This window comes from Rutilus rutilus, assembly GCF_951802725.1.
Source record: "Rutilus rutilus genome assembly, chromosome: 4".
NCBI classification, from domain to species: domain Eukaryota; kingdom Metazoa; phylum Chordata; class Actinopteri; order Cypriniformes; family Leuciscidae; genus Rutilus; species Rutilus rutilus.
In genome coordinates this window covers 16,847,169-16,866,895 of record NC_140212.1, presented here as the reverse complement: position 1 = coordinate 16,866,895, position 19,727 = coordinate 16,847,169, and the positions used below count along the sequence as shown (strand labels likewise).

The following is a 19,727-nucleotide window of genomic DNA, read 5'->3' as shown; positions in this document are numbered from 1 at the left end:
GCATTCAGTGGATATAGAATGATTAATAAAGAACTTCGGGCAAAAACAACACTGTTTAGTTTAGTAACTGTGAGGCAAAACGAGTTAGGATGTACTTGAAATGTTTGAATTGTTTTTCCTTCTAGTAAAATACTGGTCTAGACTTGAAAAACAGGTGTTGAGTTCAGTCTTCAGTCTATCAGGTGGTGGACTCTCCCTCAACCTGTCAACCTCTCTGCTTTGAGTGAGCCCTTTGAAATGAACAGAAACTTGAGACTTGAAATGTACAAGTCAGAGAGTAGTACAGAAACACAACAAACTTCTGCATGTACTGGATGCAATGATATTGTTCTCCTTGGAGTCTATAACTCCATATAAGTTCCATGTAAAATCTGTTTCTACATGAAGTATTTTTATGTCATGAAATTGTTCTCCTTTGAGTTCATAACAATGTCCTTCATCAGTCCGACTCGGTGTCGCTGCTGTCGCTTTCTATGGACGTCCTACTACCGCGTCTTCTGGTCAACCAATGTAGGCTCCTATGAATGGATTCAAATACCCCTACTGTGCATCTGGAAATCATCGACGTCCACTTGATCACTTCCACAAAAAATTTCACAGAACGAGATACAAAGCATACAAACACTGTGGCGTAGTGTGCCAACAGAAGGAGACTGCGTCCTAACTGTTTTCCGTAATTAATAACCATGTTAAGTTTTAAATCATGTCCTCCCATTCTGTTTTGAACCATTGTGTAACTCCAAAACTAAACTAATATTTGTAATTTGTTCCTATTATCTTTTGCAAACCATGCCTACTTAAATTGTGATTCTACGTTTTATATTTGTTGACGGTCCCCTGGCGTACAGTTATGCGGCTCACAGAGTGACTTGTTGTTTTCAGACACTCCCGTGCGTGGTCCAATCACAGCGCTGGGTTTCTGTTTCCGGGATGTTTGGTGATGTGGCTTTGGTGAATCCTGGAGACGAAATTGATCAAATAAACCACGCAGCTCTTCCCTGCGCCGATTACACAGGTTAGTTTCATGCTTAATAACATTAACAAACTGCATCTAAACGTTTTCATCCGCTGACATGCACAAACACAAGTAGATTTATAAATATCGTTACAGTTGTTTACGAGTCATCAGCACGAGCTTCACCTAAAGCTTGCGCTCATTACTGCCGCTTATTGGTCTTTAACAATGCCGTTTTATAACCATTATGAAACATAAAAGTCATACCTTTATGTGCCTCGAACATTTGTGCTGATATCAATCGGTTTTGAAACACAAGGAAGAAGAGTCGCTCAATAATCTTTGCTGTTGTGTAGACAAAATGAAAGCGACGCAGCCGCAGTCAGTTAACATATATTTGATTCGGCGTTTTTCGGTTCTCTTCGTTTCTCTCCGCTATATGGCTCTTGCCAAAGGTGGTCATTTATTATCAGGATAGATAGACACAATGTTGTTATTCCGTTCACGCCTCCTTTGGTTACTGTCAGTACAGCATGACACACATTACGTAACCATTAAAGGATCCTGATTTGAGCTCATCAAGTGGATCTAGTTATGCATCATGTATTTTGAGTTATGCGTGTGATGTGCTTTTTTTTTTCAGTCTATGGATGTGCTCAGTCTGTGTCCAATCGAAATCTATGAGAAATACAACTTAACCTAAATATAGACTAACCAAACTGTAATATATTTACTTTGTTCACTATATGGAATCGATTTATTAATGTGATGTAATGCAACAGAGTCTCCCATGTTATATTTATATAAAATTAATATTTAATGCCAAACTGTCATTACTAGGTGTTGGCTCACATGGGTTTTAAAGAGAGCGAAATGTCCCTTTAAATAAATTAATCAATAATTAATTGAAAGTCTATCTGTCCTTATCTGATTCTGGCTTTGTCACGCTTGTATGCTAAATGTGCTAAAAACAGTTTCAGTAATTCACTTGTAATTCAAAATACTTGAGAGCTGAGAACTAACATTTCATTGCATATCTTTACATGCAGATCAGCCATGTTAAGCCGGCTGACCCAAGGGGTGTCCTCGGTCCTCCAGGAGCTCTCGGGTGAGGAACGCTCCGATGGAGACTTACAGGTGAGTACACACAATCCTGTAGTGGTATGGACCACTAAGGATAAGACAGGCATAAGTGGATGAAAAAGAGCAGTGCTAATTTAAAGTCGGCATGAAATGGAAGCCGTGATAGTCTTTTCTTTCCTATTGTGGTGTACGACTTCTTGAACAAGAAAAAGGACGGGACTTTATTTTGTAGTTTGCTATTACTGTGATGTCATGTGAGTGACTGGTTGTCCCGCCCTCATGCCGGTAAACACGTCATCAGAGAAGAGGAAGTTATTTTGATTAAAGATTACTAGAGCACATGAATCTAAAAAAATAATAATAATGAAGTGCATGGGTAAATCATTTATAATAAATACTGTATTATTCCATAAAAAAATATGTCAATTTTGATATCATGGTGACTTTAGGACAAGTTGTTATTACAGTTGTGATGAAACAGAAGTAGAGACAGACATTTGATTCTTCGCAAGGTTAAAATGAAAAATGAGACGCATACATGGATGAACTGTTCACAGTGAGATCTACAACATGCAATTTGTTGAAATAGGTCCGTTTCACACCGACTTTAATGTAATTACCCATCTAGAGAACCAGCTCTATACTTCGAATGTTGTCTTTTGGAGCAGGATGGGCTGGTGCCTCAGCCCCAGCCTGATTCTGAAGCATCCGTGGAGGGCCCGGGTCCCTCAGAAGAGGTCCTGGAGAGGCTGGCCCAGACAGAGCAGCTGGTGGTTCAGCTGAAGGAGCTGATTCGAGAGAAGGACAGTCTGCTCGCCAGCACTGAAAAGCAGTTCAAGGTGTGGGCTTGCATAATGAGAAAGGAAAAAACAAGTGGCACTAACTAGACCATGAATATTAACAGATCTAAAGCTTTTGTTGTTGTTGTCCTCATACAGGAGGAGAAAGAACAGGCAGAAGTCAAGTTTACTAAGCTTAAACTGCAAGCCAAAGCTAAGATGGCCTCCCTAAACAAACAGATCACTGAGCTGAAAGGACAAGAAGCATTGAACAGCAGTCAGGTTAAGTTGATATATTTATATTATTTAATTATGACCAACTTAGATGATTTAATATGACAATATATTCCAATATGATTATGATTGTGGTGCTTACTATTGTTCATCTTAAAACAGTCAGTGTTTGCTTGTTTCCTGCAGCATTATGATGATAATTATTTTTTATTTTTTTCAGAATTCTGAGAGCTCTTTCCAAATGGCTCCAGGAGTGGAGGAGGAACTCCAGCAGCTGAAAGAAAAGCTCAGCCAGGCGGAGACATCCAACAAGATCCTCCAACAGCAGCTCTGGGAGGCTGAACAGCGTGTGAGAGAGGAGGGTCATGCAGAGCAGGTGTGTTTCACCCAAAACTATTCCTTTAAGCACCATATGTCTTTAAGCTGAGGTACTTATTTTGTTAAAATCTTGAAATGTGTCATATGATGGTCAAGGTTTTTGAAGGTACTGTTTTATTTCTCTAATAGTCTGATCTAAAATCTATATCTACTTTTTTTATGTTTTTAAATGTTGTCCAGGTGCGAATCCTGCAGGCTGTGGTGAAAGAAAAAGATGTTCGATTTCAAGATCAAATCCTTAAACATGAGCAAGAACTCCTCAGTCTCACGCAGACCTCAAATGACCCAGACTTACAGCAGGTATTTCTCATGTTTTGGCACTTTCCATAAATAAGGTCCCCTGTCATATTCCATTTTCTTTGATATTTCTTTTTCTTAGTCTCTATACAGATTATAGTGTTGAGTGCATTCGTCAAGCTCAACCATACCAAAGTTATGATAATAGGAAATAAAAGTTTATCAGTAACTACAAACCAATATTAGGTCCCACACCAGCTTGCTCCTACTGAGGTATAGCTTAAAGGTAGGGTAGGCAATTTGTTTTAGAAACACTTTTTATTATACTGGTTGAAACTCTCTTCGCAACCAATCACAAATATTAAAACATGTACATGTATCTTCTGTGGAAGCCTCAGGACCAAAACATTTTCGTCCAATCATTGCATTCGGTCCGAATCCAATGATATGATGTCCTACCTGCCTGTCAACATGTATGTATTTCCATGCCTCCGTCTTCACACCCTGCTCACACAGACATCACATGTCATCAGCGCATTGTAGACACAGTTATGAGGTAATTTAACACGGTCTTTGCAAACTTTCAGAGTGCGCTCTGAAGGTAGAGTGGGATCTCATGCTTTCAAAACTAGCTTGTTATTGCTAGCCTCTTCCTACCTTTAATTTAGGAGACATTTACAAGCCTGTTACCCATTATGGTTTATTTTTTGGTTGATAAATGTATTGCTTAATTTTATACATTTCAAATTCTATTTTATTTCATGAAACTAATGCTGTCACACTATTTATAGTGTTATAACCTTCATTCAGACATGTCCCATGTTTTGGTTACAGGGTTTCAAAAATAGCAATAAACATAGAAAATTAATAGAACAATAAAGATTATATATATATATATATATATATATATATATACACTACCGTTCAAAAGTTTGGGGTCAGTACGATTTTTTATATTTTTAAAAGAAGTATCTTCTGCTCACCAAGGCTGCATTTATTTGATAAAAAAAATACAAACAAAAACAGTAATATTGTGAAATATTATTCCAATTTAAAACAGCTGTTTTCTATGTGAATATATAGTTAAGTGCAATTTATGCCTGTGATCAAAGCTGAATTTTCAGCATCATTACTCCAGTCTTCAGTGTCACATGATCCTTCAGAAATCATTCTAATATGATGATTTGATGCTCAAGAAACATTTATGAATATTATCAATGTTGAAAACAGTTACTTACATTTTTATTTCATGATGCTATGATGAACAGCATTTATCTGAAATCTAAAGCTTTTGTAACATTAAACACTACCGTTCAAAAGTTTGGGGTCAGTAAGAATTTTAATTTTATCTTTGGTGGAAATAAATAAAAGAAATCAATACTTTTATTCATCAAGGATGAGTTAAACTGATCAAAAGTTACAGTAAAGACATTTATAATGTTAGAAAATATTCTATTTTAAATAAATGCTGTTCTTTTGAACTTTCTATTCATCAAATAATTTAGAAAAAAAATTGTACACAACTGTTTTCAACATTGATAATAATAATGAATGTTTCTTGAGCATCACATCATCATATTAGAATGATTTCTGAATCAAATACCAACAGATAAAAAAAAAAATCTAAACCTGACAGGTGACTCAGAGCTTTTATCTTGGAAAAAGGAGGTTGCAAAAAGTATTTAATAAAAGGGGGCAAATAATTGTTCCCAACATGTTCAGGAGAAAAACATTTATTTCATAATGTGACCCCCCCCCCCCCCCCCCCCCCCCCCTCAATTCTTTTACTTCAATGAAAGGTTAGATTTTTGCACACAAAACAAAACAAAAAAAATATTCCAAAGGATTTACAATGCAGAATTTTTTTTTTTTTTTTTTTTACTGGATATGAGAGAGAGAGAGAGAGAGAGAGAGAGAGAGAGAGAGAGAGGCAATGTAAGGACATCACTGTCTTGCTGTTTTCATATATTTTTTTTAGCTTTTTTGTTTTGTTTTGGGATATCCTGAGGTGTTGTAACCATATTTGTGTGTTATTATAAAGCATGAAATCATAGCTCATCATGTTACCATGGCAATTTTGATCTAAGCTGTCTAGTTTCACATTCTGTGAGCAGTATTCAACTCTTGGCATGCTATGTTTTGTTCACGTTTTTGGACAGGAATTAAGAAAGCAAGCTTGGATTAAGACTGATCTTTTAAATATTTGTTCATTTCTGAAAAAATCAAACCCTGCAGCAAGTATCTATACCTCTATATCTCGTTCTGTGTTGGGCTTTATTCCTGTGTATTGTTTTACAGGCTCTTCGTGCATCACAGCAGCGCATAGAGGAGTTGGAGGAGTCTTTGCGTTCTCGTTCAGAAGTCCTAGAAATGTTGCAGCAGGAACTCAACAGTGCAGACCAGCAGAAACAGGTCAGCCTAACACATATATTTTACACTGTGCCCTGTAAATTTGACTGTTGTTACAGAAAGCGAAATATGTTACAAATCATCAGTCAAACAAGAGATATTTGCCCATAACAACATATAGCTATGTGGTGATTTTGAACCAGTTAGAGTTCACTGCGGGAAACCCCAGCTGTGTGATCAAAAATAGAATCCAAGTAACCAACAGAATGTCTTGTTGCATGCTGTGGTCTCAGCTGGTTAGGCTAAAATCTCAGATTTAAAGAAGCAGTTCATTCAAAACTGTTCTAGGAGTATTTCCTTTCACATTTTGTATTATTTGTTGACCCTTAAGCAAGATTATAAACATGATGAATGTTTAATTTCTACAGATTCTGACTACTCAGTTCAGGCAGATGGAACTGGAGTTGGCAGAAGCCCAGAGACTGAGAGAAGAGGAGAGGCAACAGTGGACCATGCGAGCTGAGGAAGAACTCCACGCTCTTAGAGCCAGACTAGAGGCTTCAGAGAGTGAGAGAGACCAGACCGTCAATTCTCTCAACGATGAATTACAGAAAAAGATAACAGAGATGGATGAAATGAGAGCAAAACTTGAATCTGAAGAAAGAGAGAAAGAAGAAACGCTGGAGAAATTGAAAGAAAGAGAAACTGACTTTGAGGCAGAACTGGCCAAAATGAAAGTATGTCTAGAAGCCAGATTTGAGACATCAGAGAGTGAGAGAGAGCACAGCATCAGTGCACTCAACGTCAACGTTACCCATCTCAACGCTGAATTACTGAAAAGGACCGCAGAGTTGGATGAAATGAGAACAAAACTTGAATCTGAGCAAAGTGAAAAGGAAGAAATGCTGGAGAAATTGAAAGAGAGAGAAACTAGCTTTGAGTCAGAGCTGGCCAACATGAAAGTATCTCTAGAAGCTAGATTAGAAACACAAGAAAGTGAAAGAGACCAGATCATTAGTGCTCTCAACACCGAATTACTGAAAAAGACAGCGGATGTGGATGAAATGAGAGCAAAGCTTGAATTTAAAGAAAGAGAGAATGACCAAATGCTGGAGAAATTTAAAGAGAGAGAGACTAGCTTTGAGGCAGAGCTGGCCAACATGAACGTGTCTCTAGAAGCTAGATTAGAAACACAAGAAAGTGAAAGAGACCAGATCATTAGTGCACTCAACACCGAATTACTGAAAAAGACAGCGGATGTGGATGAAATGAGAGCAAAGCTTGAATTTAAAGAAAGAGAGAATGACCAAATGCTGGAGAAATTTAAAGAGAGAGAGACTAGCTTTGAGGCAGAGCTGGCCAGTATGAAAGTATCTCTAGAAGCCAGATTAGAAACAACAGAAAGTGAAAAAGAGCAGAACATCATTGCTCTCAATGCTGAATTAATGAAAAAGACCACAGAGTTGGATGAACTGAGGGAAAAACTTTCAGCTGAAGAGAGAGACCGACTGGAGACATTGCAAGAGAGACAGACAAGCTTTGAGGCAGAGCTGGCCAACTTGCAAGTTTGTCTGGAAGTCACAGAGAAACAGAAAGAGGAAATGACAAAGAAGCTGGAGGTGGAGCTTGCAAGTCGCATGGAAGAGCTTCATCGTCTTCAGGAGAAGCTTGAAGAAGTAGAAAGAGCAAGGGAAGAAGAATCTAAGAGTGAAAGAGATAACTTAGCACAGATGCAAAATGAGCTTGAGTCATTGAGAGAGACTCTGGATGCCAGCAAAGAGGAACATAAAGCAGGACTTCAAACCAAGGATGCACTGGAGAAACTTTGGAGAGGAATTCGATCTTTGACAACTACTGGGGAGGCAGAGGTGGAACTATCCATTCCTACGGACTCTGCACAGTTCTTAGAGGTGTTACCTGCTCTAGAAGCACGGCTGAGCAACATTACAGATGAACAGCAGGAGAGTCAAGCACGCATGTCTCAGATCACACTCAATCTACAATCTCTGCAAGGTAAACAGCCCAGGAGAACAAAGTTCAAAGCAGCTTTTGTGGTTTGAGTAAACTGTCCTTGGAAGCATTTTATCAACCAAATGAACAATATAGGGCATGTTGTTTGTACTGTGATCAAAAAGTAATTATGTATTAATGCACCTGATGCTCTAGGTCAACTTGATAAAAGCAAAGCTGAAGGAGAGGAAGCAGTTGCTAGGATACAGGAACTGGAACAACAACTTCTGACTGTTCAGGTAGGTGGATTGCAAAAATACATTGAAGCTTTTTAAAGATTGCGTTTTTCAGTGCAGTTAGTCTTTTTAATCTTTTGAATGCAATTAGTAAGAGTTAAAACAAGCTTCAAGTGTTCAAATAAATACCTGGGGTTCTTGGTATTAAATCTGTCATGCATTATTTAAGCTATGGACATGAATGATACTTCAAATCATACAGATTGTTGTACAGATGAGCTATTTTCTATTACTTTTCATAGTCATCGGACTTAAAATTTGCAACCAAAAACAAGCATGAAAATGTATTAATGCAATGGAGATGCTCCACAGAATAAGATGCCCTTGTCTAGGGCAATGTGTCTGCTATAGCAAACTCATTTGGATGTATATAGCACAATCTGTGTCTGGTGCAACAGACACAAGGTGACATTAATGCCTAGACGGTTTGTCTCACAGATTATCAGGCCAGAGATATTATAATCCTCCCGACTTCCATCATCTATTCCTATTTCTGGCCCGACATAAAAGGGCATAGTTATGAAGTATTAATAGAGGTATGGTCTGTTATGGTGTTCAAATAACTGCAGTTACTGTGGGAATTCAGTAGACCAGTGCACTCTCAATAAGCATGCATTAGTGTGAGCAGACTGTTTGTTGTAACATTAGGGCTTGTCTTTCCTAGGTTACTGGTGAGTCATTAGGTGGTCATGTGACTGACCTGCCTGTGAAGGATTTGGATAGGACACACCAGGGTAAGTTTAATATTTGCCCTTGTGTCGCTGAATGTACTTTAAACTGCAGTGATTATTTTAGTAACAGCAATCCAATTTTCTTCCATAATTGTCTTTCTTTCTAGTAGAGAACATTGTGGTTTCTAAACCAAAAATGTTTGCAATGTTTGTAATGTTTAGATATTAGTTAGGACAACCAGAAAGACAGGTTTCCTCAGTCAAAACACAAAACATTACCAGGAAGTTAAGAATGTATACTTGAACAATATGCATTTTAAACATGATACATTTTGCATGTTCAAGTTATTTGATGATTTTCACTTGATTGTCTCGTGATTTCTGTTTCAGATAACCGTGGAGATGGACATAGTTCAGAAAATGAAGTCCAGACTGATCGGATACTGTTTCTGGAGCAGGCGCTTGCAGATAGAGAAAGAGAACTTTTCGCTCTCAGAGAAAAACTGTCACTCACCACAGGCCAAACTCTGAATATCCCAGAGGAGGAAAGTGCAGACAGTGTAAGCAGAGGAGACATCGCTGAGTTGCACGACAGCTCTACAGCTCTATCTAAGGTTCTTGAAGGCTCAGAAGAGGAAGAGACAACACTTGTAGCAGTAGACACCTCTGTTCTGTCTGTCTCTGCTGACAATGAGAGTAGCCCTGAGCTTATAGCACCTCAACCTGATTCTCCTGGAGAATCAAAGGGTACTTCCTCGGATGAGATGGTGACAAGCAGTGATTCAGAGGTGGCTCATAGTAGCTGGACTCTTCTGGAAGCAGTCAACCAAGATGGGACTCAAGAGTGGTCGCCCCAAGTTCAGGACTTTGCGACACTACGCTTATCCACGCAATCTTGGGAAGAGACCTGTGATGAGCAGGTCGCATCAACAAGCTGCATAGTTGATATTGAATCAGCACCTTTAGTTATCCATGAAACTGTACAGGTACGTCTTGGCCAACAGGAGGGAAGTCTGCTAAATACAGATTTAAGCACTGGTCAGGCTTTTGCACAGGTATTAGCCGAAGAGATTCAGAAAAGATACAGTGAACTTCTGGGACAGCTTCAGCAGTTTAAAGACTCAGCCTTACAATCACAGGAGAAAGTCTTCCAGCTGGAGGAAGCTTTGAAGTCACTCACAGTTTCCAAAAATGAGGCTGAGTCCAGGGCAAACATCTACGAGAAAGAGCTGATCGAAGCTAAGGCATTGATTGAGCAAGAAAAATTAGATGGGCAAAGTATTGCTAATCAGTTTGAGAACTTGAAGGAAGAGTTTTGCTCTAAAGATGATGAGCTGCATGTTTTACAGGCAGCCCTTGATGAATCCCAACAAAGACTTGTTGAACAAGAAGGTCAAGCTAGAATGCTGGCTGCTCAACTGGAGGACAGAGAGTTTGCTTCCTCCGAACTTGAACAGAAGCTCTTGGATATAGAGGGCAGGTTAGTGCAGGTCTCTCAGGAAGCTGACACGGCAAAAGCTGCTCTCATTGACAGGAAGGCTGATCTGGAAGACCTACAAAAGTGTATTTCACAGAAAGACCAGGAGATGATGGAAATCAATGATAGCATGACTGGCAAACTACTCCAGGCTGGAGAGGAAAATTTTTTAATAACCAGTGAAGTCAAAAAGCTAAAAGAGCAAATTTATGAACTTGAAAGTGTCAGGGATAACCAGCAGAAAATCCTAGAGGATAAAACAGCAGAAAGTCAGGAACTTGTTGCTTTACGAAATGAGAAAGAGGACTTGGTTACTCAAATGGCTGCCATGAAGAAAGATGGAGAACAGGTCAAGAGAAAGCTGCAGGCAGCTCTGATACAGCGGAAAGAATTGATGAAAAAAGTTGCAGACTTCGAGAAGGGGGCTGAGAACAGGGAAGAAAAGGAAAGAGATGATAATGAGGGAATAACTCTTCAGTTTAAAAATGAAATTAAGGAAAAAGAGCTAGAAATACAGAGACTTGAAGCTTTGTTGCAAGAAACCAGAGATGTCTTAAGTTTGAAAGATGAGACCTTAACAAGTCTGGAACAAAAAATCTGTAAACAAGATCAAGCATTGACTGAGTCACATGCAGAAATACAACATTTGACAAAGCAGTATGTACAAATGAATGAACAACAAATGTCACAGGCAGTTGACGACAAAAATAGACTTCTTTCGCAGATAGCGTCCATGGAATCTGACATTGAAACATTGCATAAAAAGCTTCAGGAAGCTACTGATGCTCATGAGGACACTGTTGTGAAAGCTCAAGAGAAAGATCGTCATCATCTTGAGCAGATGAAACAGCAGAAAGAAGAATGCAGTGAGCTTCTTGAACGCCTCCAAACTGAAGAGGGAGAGAAAACTGGATTGTTGAATCGTATTATGGAGCTAGAGGGTCTGCTAGAATCAAATAATGCTGCAGATAAAGTGGTGAGTGGGAATGTGGATGTTAATGTTGAGTCTACTACACAGAATCTAGAGAAACCAGAGACAAACGATTGGGTTCAGGAGGACTGGGTGGATTTTGCTTCAGCTGAGACTGAGACACAACAACATAACAAACTTGGTGAGCAATCTCAGCAACCCATGATAAAAGATAATGAGGACATTATAAATGCTCTCCAAGAGGAATTAAGAGTTGAGCAGGCTGCACGCGCGGAATTAGAGGTGCGTCTACAAGAGAGACAATCCTCTCAATCACTTACTGATAGCAAATTCAAAGAACTTTCCCAAGAACTTGAAGACTTGAGAGAAAAGGAGAGGCAGATTGATGCTCTCACCAAGGAAATAGAGGCTCTTAGGGAGAAATGTCAGAGAGCCGAAGCGCATGCAGAGAATTTGAAAGCGGTGGTGGATGAGGCTAGGGAAGCAGCTAAAAGAAGCACCTCAGATGCTGAGTCCTTAATCAAAGCACTTCAGTCAGAAGTGGAAGAATTTAAACATTTTCTTAAAAACAAGAATGACGAGATTGTTGATTTAAGCCAACAGTTTAGTGAACAAAGTTCACTTCTACTTAAAATGCAGGAAACAGTACTGGCGAAAGATCAGCAGATTGCTTCATTACAAGAAGGGTTTAAAGCTGAGCAAGATAGGGTTAAAAAACTGGAAGCTGAAATGCCACAACGTGAGGAAGAAGAGAAGGATAATAGTGCCAAACTCCAACAGCTTCAACGTAAACTTCAGGCTGCTCTTGTATCACGCAAGGAGGCAATCAAAGAGAGACAGGCATTGAAGGAGGAAAAGGCTAATGCTGAGAAGATTAGATTAGAGCTACAACAGAAGCTGGAGTTAATAGAGGTGGAGCTGAACAAGTCAAGAGAAGAAAGGAAGAAGTTAATTGAGGAGGTGGATCGAACTTTGTTGGAAAACCAGAGTCTGAGTGCGTCCTGTGAGAGCCTTAAACTTGCTATGGAGGGTGTTTTGAATGAGAAGGATGCATACAAACGACAAGCTGAGAGTACCAAAGAGGATTCTGAACAAGTGTGCAGGCAGCTGGAAGAAAAGGTGCAAAGCATGAAAGAAGAGTATGAATCTCTACTCAAGTCATATGAAAATGTGAGTGATGAAGCTGAACGAGTGAGACGAGTGCTTGAAGCTGCTCGACAGGAGAGGCAGGAGTTAGCAGCCAAATCACGAGCCCATGAGGTAGCCAGACAAGAGGCGGAGAGGTTAGCTGAGGAAGCTATGAAGGAGGTGGATGTTGTGAAAGAAAAAATGAGAAAATTTGCCAAGGTCAAACATCAAAAGATTATGGATCTAGAGGAGGAGAATGAAAGGCTTAGGGAGCAGGAAGAGAAGAAATTGGTCACACATACGGAAACTGCGCTGAAACAAGAGCTTGAGAGAGTCAAACAAGAGTTTGAGACCTTGAAAACAAATTATAATATTGCTATGGATGATAAAAACTCTTTGGAGCATGAAGCTGAGGAATTGAGACAGCGTTTGGCTGAGGAAATTGACACAAAGGGCAGTGAAACCCTGGACACATGCTCCATGGAGACTTTTAAGGAGGTTAAAGTCGTCTCACAGCAGAGAAGTCCTGATTTAATTGAAATCCAAGAGTACCAGAATGAAAGCATTTCCCTTGAGGCTGATCTCACTAAGCCAGTGGAATCCATTAATACTTCACTTGAACAAGAAGTCACAAAATTGCAAGCAAAGATGAATGCTCAAACAGAGGAGAGACTCAAGGAGCTGGAGACCTCTCTCGAAACGGCAGAGAGTAAGATAAGGGATCTTGAAGCTGCTCTTGTGGATCACATGGAATCCAGAAAAAAGCAAGAATCCATGCTTAATGCAGAGCTGGATTCCCTCAACCAGCAGCTTCAGGAGACTTTAGAAAGAGAGAGCCTCCACAATGTAGAGAGCTCTAAGAAAGAGACCCAACTACAAGAACTCCGCACTAGCCTAGAGGCTGAAAGAGATGACTTAGAGGAGCGGTTGATGAACCAGCTGGCTCAGCTCAATGGCAGCATTGCAGGCTACCAGCAAGAGGCATCTGACAGTCGTGATCGCCTTACGGACATGCAGAGGGAATTGGAGAAACTGGAGAGAGAGCGGGCTGAGCTGGAAGCTGAGGTGGCAAGTGAGAGGGGCCGGGCAGCCAGGATGGAGGAGGACATGAGGCAGGCCCAACGAGAAAGAGCAGAGGCAGAGTCTGAGGCAGGCAAACAAAGAGAGCTGGAGCAGAAGTTGAAATCTGCACAGAGGTTTAAAGAAGGTAGTCAAAGCAGAACACGTCAGCTTGAGGAACTGCTGAGGGAAAAGCAACTTGAAGTCCGTCAGCTACAGAAAGACTGCATTGAGTACCAGGAAAGAATAAGTGAACTGGGCAAAGAAGTTAAGTCAGTGCTGTTGGTTAGAGATGAGCTGAGTGCAGAACTTGAGGCAGCGCGCTTGGAAATTGCAAAGAACTTGCAAGACAGAACAAGTATTGCATCTGAACTTTCAACATGTAAAGTGAAGCTGGACATGGCACTGGAAGAAGCAAAGCAGGCCCAAGCAGACAAGCTAGCTGCAGAACAAATGGTACAATGCAAAGAGGTCGAGTTGAAGGCAGATGCAGAGCGTACCCTGGATGAAGTCAGGTATCGCCTTGGAGCCGAGCTTAAACAGATGGAATTAAGACTAGAAAAATCTTACAGGGAGCGGGAGAGGGAGGAAGAGGCAACCTTGGAGGCAAGGAGTATTGCTGAGGCCACAGACAAGCATGCCCAGGAAATGCAAGCCCGTCTGGATAAAGCACTGGCTCGGTTGGCAGCCTTTTCGCGCTCCATGTCGTCCCTGCAGGATGATCGTGATCGAGTGCTGGATGAGGCCAAGCAATGGGAGAGCCGTTTTCATAGCGAACTACAGGAAAAGGAGGCTGATGTTCGGGAGGCTGAGACTCGTGCTAAAGAACTAGCTGAGCAACTCCAGAAGGAGACCACCCTAAAAGAGGAGCTCCAGAGTTTATTGGAAAGGTTTGTTTTGTTTTTTGCTATTTTAAATCAGGTTCTGTTAACATCTGGTAATTATACTTTTACTGTTACAGTAAATTTTAAATAACAAATAAAATGTATGTCTGCAGAATGCAAAAGGCAGAAGAGAACCTACAACTAGAGCTGTCTGAGGTGGAAAAGAAACATAATGAAAGCTTTGCAGCTCTTGAGAAAGAAAGAGTAGATCTGCAGCAGAAGCTCACTCTGGTAGAGACCAACCTGACCCAAACTCGCACCCAACTGACTACCCTGGAGACAGAGGCAGAGGGTCTACGGCACCGCTCCAAAACCCTAGAAGAAGCAGTGTATAAGCTTCAGGGTGATGCTAACGAAGCACGTGCAGTGATCAAGGAAAAGGAGACAGAGGAAAGGAGACTATACTTGAGGCTTGAGCAACTGGAGACAGACCTGGGATCTTCAAAGAACCTTACTGAAACTCTTCAGGCTGCATTAGATGAGAAGGAGAAGAGGGAAATGGAGCTCCTTGGTGAGAAGGAGCAAGCTGTGACACAGGTACTTATACTGAATAATACCATAGTTTCTGAAATGAATCCATGCATATTCATTCATCTCATTATTAGTAATTTAATGCTATATCATAATACAGCAGGCTTTATTTTCTTTTAGGCTGTAGAGGAAGCTAGAAAGGATGCAGATGGAAGGGCTGAGATGGCAGAAAAAGAGCTGGAGGAGAGGAGAGAAGAGCTGCGGGGTTTAGAAGAGAGGCTCCGTAAGGCTGTGGAGGATACCTTCCAGAGCAGAGCGCAACTGGAGTCCTTCACCAAGGCTATGGGCTCCCTGCAGGATGACAGAGACAGAGTACTCAGCCAATACAAGCAGCTAGAGGAAAGACACCTCCAGGTAATGCTGCTCTGAATAATTTGATTAGATTAAAAAAAAAAAAAAAAAAATCGCATAGCCTCTTTTGCATAATTAATACAGAGAATCTTTTAAAATTCTGACATTTTAAAATCTCATGTTCTCTCAGGTAATGATGGAGAAGGACAGCCTTATCCAGGAGGCTGCAGGTGAAAACAATGGATTAAAGGAGGAGCTTCGAGCCTTTTTGTCACAGCGGGATGACCTCAATGCTGAGAATGCCAAGCTGGCTGCCCAGCTTCATGGTTACAGAAATGACCTGAACCAGGTTCTTGCTATGAAGGACTCCCAGCACAAGCAGATTCTTGCTGCCCAAGTAGAGCGCATCAATTTACTGGAGAGAGAGAAAGAAGGTCTTGAGAGCCATATTCGGTCTCTTGAAAAAGATGTTGCGCAAGGGAAGGTACTTCCATTGGTGCAGGAGAACTTAATCCAGGCCAGCGAAGGAAATGTTCGAGTCGATAGGCAAGATGCACCCGGAGCCGAGGTAGAGAAGCTCAGAGAACAGCTCAAAGCTGCTAGAAAACGCATCACCACCTTGGAGGAGACCTTGGAATTGGAGAAGGAGACCCAAGCAGTCCACGGCAAAGAGTTGAAGGAGCTGCGATGGGAAGGCGGCATTCTGCGAACCGAAACTGAAACAGCAGAGGAGAGGGTGGCGGAGTTGGCACGAGACCTGTTGATGATGGAGCAGCAGCTTCTGGAGGAGAGGGAAGCAGCCTCTCAGCTTCGAGCTCAGAACCAGTCTTTTGGTCAAGCCATGACCTCTCTGCAGGTCTCAAGAGATCAAGCTGTCAGTGAGGCCAAAGAGCTGCGTCTCCGTTTAGATGACATAAACCGGACGGTTCACCCAGCTTCTCCCCCGAGTGGCTCCAAAGGAGAAGTGTGGAGCCTAAAAAATGCTCTAGCAGCACTGCAAAATGACAGGGAAAGAATGGTATGTAATGGATTACCTAATAATTTAATGAAAATATCAAAATATTGCATCCTGCCACCTTTAATAATGTTTGCAATCTATTAATTGCATCCCTCATGGTTCCTCAGTTGGAACAGCTGCAGTTGCAGCGGTCTGAATTGGATCGACTTGGATCTGGTGAACTATCCAGGCTCACTCAGGCTTTAGAGGAAGAGAGAAGAAAGGCAGAGGAGCGAGAGGAAAAAATCATGGCAGAGCTGAGGGATAGAGATGCCAAGATGGACAGAGACAAGCAAGAACTGGAAATGCTCAGGTAAGATTGATCGGTTTAACTCATGACATGCCCTCTGCCATTCCAGAAAAGTTTGCATTCTTTGATCAGAATTTCTGTCCCTCCAAAAGGGAAAAATACTGTTTCACTTACAATTTCTTTATTTTTTTGTTTACATGTGTAGGTTTGAGATGACGGACTGGCAGGGCCAGGCCGAGCTCTTGAAGCAGCAGACCCTGGCCACCCTCTCAGACAGGGACCAACAGGTTCGCCAGCTTAATGCCATGCTGGAGGAAGCACGTGCATCAAAATTACGGCATGAGCACACACAAAGACAGGTAAAAAGCTGCAGTCTCCTTTTCAAGAAAGATATTGGAAGCAGCCTAGAAATGTTCTATTTTCAGTCAATCCATCTATCTCTTTTCTTGTAGCTTGAGACATTTATAAATTCTAGTCTCTTCATTGTGCTGTTGTCCTGTAATATGCTTTGTATGAAATTGGACTTTTTTTTGCTTATTTCTCTGTGGTCTCAGACTTTTGAAGACCCACTTTATATTTAAGTATAGATCTTTGAAGTCCTTGATCTGTTTCATCGTCTTTAGTGTGATGCATCCAATGTTGATTTCTTTGTCCTTTAGGGAAGCCTTGCAGTAGACGCTGCACCTGGTGGTCCTCTAGAGCACAACGAGGGATATAAAGCGGAGTTCATTGAACTACAGAGAAGGTACTGCTGCCAAGTTTAGTCTTCTCATTAATTATACTGACCTATAGTTGCATTTTGTCAATCTCTTTAGCACCGGTGCCACAAACTGCATTGATAGCAGTTGTAGATAATACTTCATACTGTATTTGAAAGGAATTGTGAAAGCATGTGATATGTAATAAGTTTATCTTTTCAAACATAGTAATTTTTTTTCCTGTTTTTTTTATTTTATTTTTTATCAATGGCTATTCTTTGTAGTGTTTTGAATATATTAACGATTTACAGTAGGTCAAAAGTAATCTAAAAGTAATCCAAAAGTAGAAGTATATTACCTAAAACGTTTAATGTAATGGATTACGCTACTAAATACATTTTTTCTCATGTAATTTGGAATAAATATCGTACTACAATTTGTAAGTAATCTACCCAGTACTGTGTTTACCACACTTTGCTGCTCTCAAATACATGGTGACCAAATATCAACAGTAAATTACCTGAGATATGACTTCTAGACTATTTGATTAGGTTATTAAACTATAAATCATAGGTTATATGGGTTTCTCATGACTCTTTCAATGACTTTCCATGTGTTAACTTTAATTTCCCCTCTTACCAGTGCTGTATAGTAACTCTTCAATTCTATGTGTGTGTTTCTGTCAGGCTGGATGAGGAGTCAGAACAGAGACTCAGAGTAGAGGAGGAGCTCATCGCTGCACAGGATCGCCTCAAACGGTTTGACCCATATCTCAGATTAAGATCAACTCTCACTGCCCCTGACTCTGGGCATTATTGCTGCAGACTGCCTTTATGTGAAATGTGTTAATTCAATCATTTGGAAACTAACATGTCAATTTCCTTCATCATTTACAGCTATACACAGGGGGAGTGGCAGACAGCATCCGAAGCAATGACGTCAGAGACAGCTGTACTTATTGAGCCACCAGAGGGTGCTGTTACACGGGTAAACACAAAACCTCAATGCAATTCCAAACCATTTGGTATAAACATGCCATGGATATATAAATGTGTGTGTGTGTGTATACATGTATGTATATATATACTGGATATATTTTATGTATATTTTCTTTATCTCAGACTCGTAGTGGTGGACCTGGGCTGCTGCGGATGCTGCGAGTCGCCTTCTGCTCTCGTCAGCGCACCCCTCTGCTGGTGTCACTCTACCTGCTGACTGTTCACGTACTGTTGCTGCTATGCATGGGAGGATATCTGTGAGAGAGACTCATCAGGCTTTACTGAGCGAAAGACAGTTACATATTCATTCACTTATACTAAACAAAACAAATGGACAGGATGAACTAATTTACATTTGTCTGTGATAATTTTTCCTTGCTTTTTTTTAACCAAAGTTACATCTGATTCTGTTTGTTTTGTTCTCTATTTTTATCGGAGTGCTCTGAAAAAAATAATTTCCACCCAGTTTTAATGGGACTTGTCCAGACTAGTAACACTAGAGCACTACCTGCATTTCCTCAAGAACATTGTCTTACCCTTTAAGAACGCCCTAATTAATGAAAAAAAAAATGTTTATGCAAAATGTAGATGACGTTGACTTGGTATAGTGTCAGGTTGTTTTTTTCTTTTTTCTGTCAAACAGGGGTTCACATTGTCTGTGGAATTGCATAAAGGTAGACATAAAAAGACTTATTTTGACCACATTCCAACTTCCTATAATTAGTTAATTATCTCTTTATTTCCGCAAGTCAGTGCATTGAAATGTAATGTAACAGCAAAGCTGATACAGTTACTGTACGTGTCTACTAGAAACGTCCTTGTTTGCTGACGTTCTCTTTTATGGCAGATAAATTTGACAGCTTTGTGCAATACTGTAATTTGTTTTTTTGGGGGTTTATTTGTTTCTTTAACACACTACACATAATGGTCTTTACACCTGGACTACTATTGCTTTTATTCACCCATAAAGGTATAAATGAAATACTTTAATCTTGGATTATTTTTGTACCAATTTCTTTAGATGTTTTGGTTCCGTTTCAGTTCGAGTCCGCCTCATCAAGCTTCAGGTCATTCATGTTCTGCTTATTCTGGTTTTCTGAGCCAGAGCCAGACTTCCTATTCTCACTATTCTACTGTCACTCAGATCTGTTTGGGTTGTATAGGGCTGGATTAGATTATGGTTAAAATGTTGTCATTTATAGTGAGATTTTAAGCACAGCCCAATGAGTGTTTAATCTGTAAAATCTCTGTAAATTATCCTTTCTCTCTCCCTCCTGCTACCCTGTTGTAGGGGCTATTTTTTGGAAATAAAGTCTATTTATGTGAAGACAAACACATCTTGTGTGTGGTGGTGCTGTTCTTGTACAGCAGATTTGTACAGTAAACGTTTGATTTAGTTTAAAAAAGTTGATCTTTAGAATGTTTCATTCTTTTGTGTGTTTGAAATAAATATACAATCATTGCGTTCTTTTAAGGATGCTCGTCCTGCACAATTTGTGTTGGCTCGGATCAGACCCAAACAACATTTTTTTTCATTAATACAACGAAGAA

General features: G+C 40.3%; 1 protein-coding gene across 1 annotated transcript; it reads left to right on the top strand.

Annotated features, from left to right (window-relative positions):
- Nucleotides 1-884: 884 nt before the first annotated feature.
- Nucleotides 885-19,513, top strand: golgb1 (golgin B1). Its single transcript, XM_084408291.1, has 20 exons — nucleotides 885-1,015; nucleotides 2,005-2,092; nucleotides 2,707-2,877; nucleotides 2,977-3,099; nucleotides 3,272-3,427; nucleotides 3,610-3,729; nucleotides 5,965-6,078; nucleotides 6,444-8,028; nucleotides 8,182-8,264; nucleotides 8,926-8,995; nucleotides 9,323-14,417; nucleotides 14,525-14,948; nucleotides 15,063-15,296; nucleotides 15,424-16,251; nucleotides 16,359-16,543; nucleotides 16,686-16,839; nucleotides 17,140-17,225; nucleotides 17,865-17,936; nucleotides 18,075-18,165; nucleotides 18,300-19,513. The coding sequence occupies exons 2-20, from the start codon at nucleotides 2,012-2,014 to the stop codon at nucleotides 18,435-18,437; spliced, it is 9,810 nt and encodes a 3,269-aa protein (XP_084264417.1). The 5' UTR covers nucleotides 885-1,015; nucleotides 2,005-2,011; the 3' UTR covers nucleotides 18,438-19,513.
- The last annotated feature ends 214 nt before the right edge of the window (nucleotides 19,514-19,727 follow it).

What these genes read in the sequence shown, in the direction of transcription:
- golgb1 (XM_084408291.1), top strand. Translation starts at nt 2,012, where the DNA reads ATGTTAAGCCGGCTGACCCAAGGGGTGTCCTCGGTCCTCCAGGAGCTC. An exon ending in CAATCTACAATCTCTGCAAG is followed by an intron (nt 8,029 to 8,181) that starts GTAAACAGCCCA and finishes CTGATGCTCTAG; the next exon opens with GTCAACTTGATAAAAGCAAA. An exon ending in TTTGGATAGGACACACCAGG is followed by an intron (nt 8,996 to 9,322) that starts GTAAGTTTAATA and finishes TTTCTGTTTCAG; the next exon opens with ATAACCGTGGAGATGGACAT.